Below are 669 nucleotides of genomic sequence, written 5' to 3' on the forward strand. Positions count from 1 at the left end.
GGTGTGGCCATCTGGGCCTCCCACCTAGACTGCCCCGGTCTCCATCCACTCCCAGGTGGCTTTGGAATGATGTTTATTGGGGGCCAGGCTGGGCAAGGGCCAGGGACTCAAGTGGCCAGGAAGCCCCCGTCCACGGGCACCGCGGAGCCTGTGGTCATGCAGCTGCGGTCACTGAGCAGGAACAGGATGGTGTCCACCACATTTTCCATCTCTGGGTGGGCAGGGCAGGCGGATGAAGGGGCCGCCTCGCCCCCCGCCCCGACCTGCTGGGGCAGCCATGGGCTCCCCACGCACCTGCAAACCTGCCCAGGGGGATGCGGTCCAGCATGCTCTTGGCCTTCTGGGGGTGGCTCCAGTTGGCCCGGCCCATGGGCGTCATGACCACGGTGGGGTTCACGGCGTTCACGCGGATCTGCGCACACAGGCGTGCTGTGCGCGGTGGCTGGGCACCGGCGGTCACGGGCGGGTGCAGGGGCCCATCTTACCTTGTGCGGCCCCAGCTCCAGCGCCATCACCTTGGTGAGCATGTCCAGGGCGCCCTTGGAGGAGCCTGCGGGCAGGGGTGCGAGCTGCGGGCGGGCTGGGGCGGGGCGGGGCGGGGCTGGCCAGGAGGGGCAGGCAGGGGCGGGCAGGGGCGGGCAGGGGCGGGCCGTGGCGGGCGCTCACAGT

The 669-nt window shown here is 71.0% G+C and overlaps 1 protein-coding gene across 1 annotated transcript; it reads right to left on the reverse strand.

Annotated features, from left to right (window-relative positions):
• Positions 1 to 62: 62 nt before the first annotated feature.
• Positions 63 to 584, reverse strand: LOC101622865 (L-xylulose reductase-like; the record flags this gene model as incomplete). Its single annotated transcript, XM_004695806.2, has 3 exons — positions 63 to 211; positions 295 to 412; positions 486 to 584. Coding segments are annotated over 3 exons (321 nt in total), but the record flags the coding sequence as incomplete, so codon positions are not given.
• Positions 585 to 669: the final 85 nt, after the last annotated feature.

The sequence above is a fragment of the Condylura cristata genome, unplaced genomic scaffold (genome assembly GCF_000260355.1).
Source record: "Condylura cristata isolate star-nosed mole 26May11 unplaced genomic scaffold, ConCri1.0 scaffold00641, whole genome shotgun sequence".
Taxonomy (NCBI): Eukaryota; Metazoa; Chordata; class Mammalia; order Eulipotyphla; family Talpidae; genus Condylura; species Condylura cristata.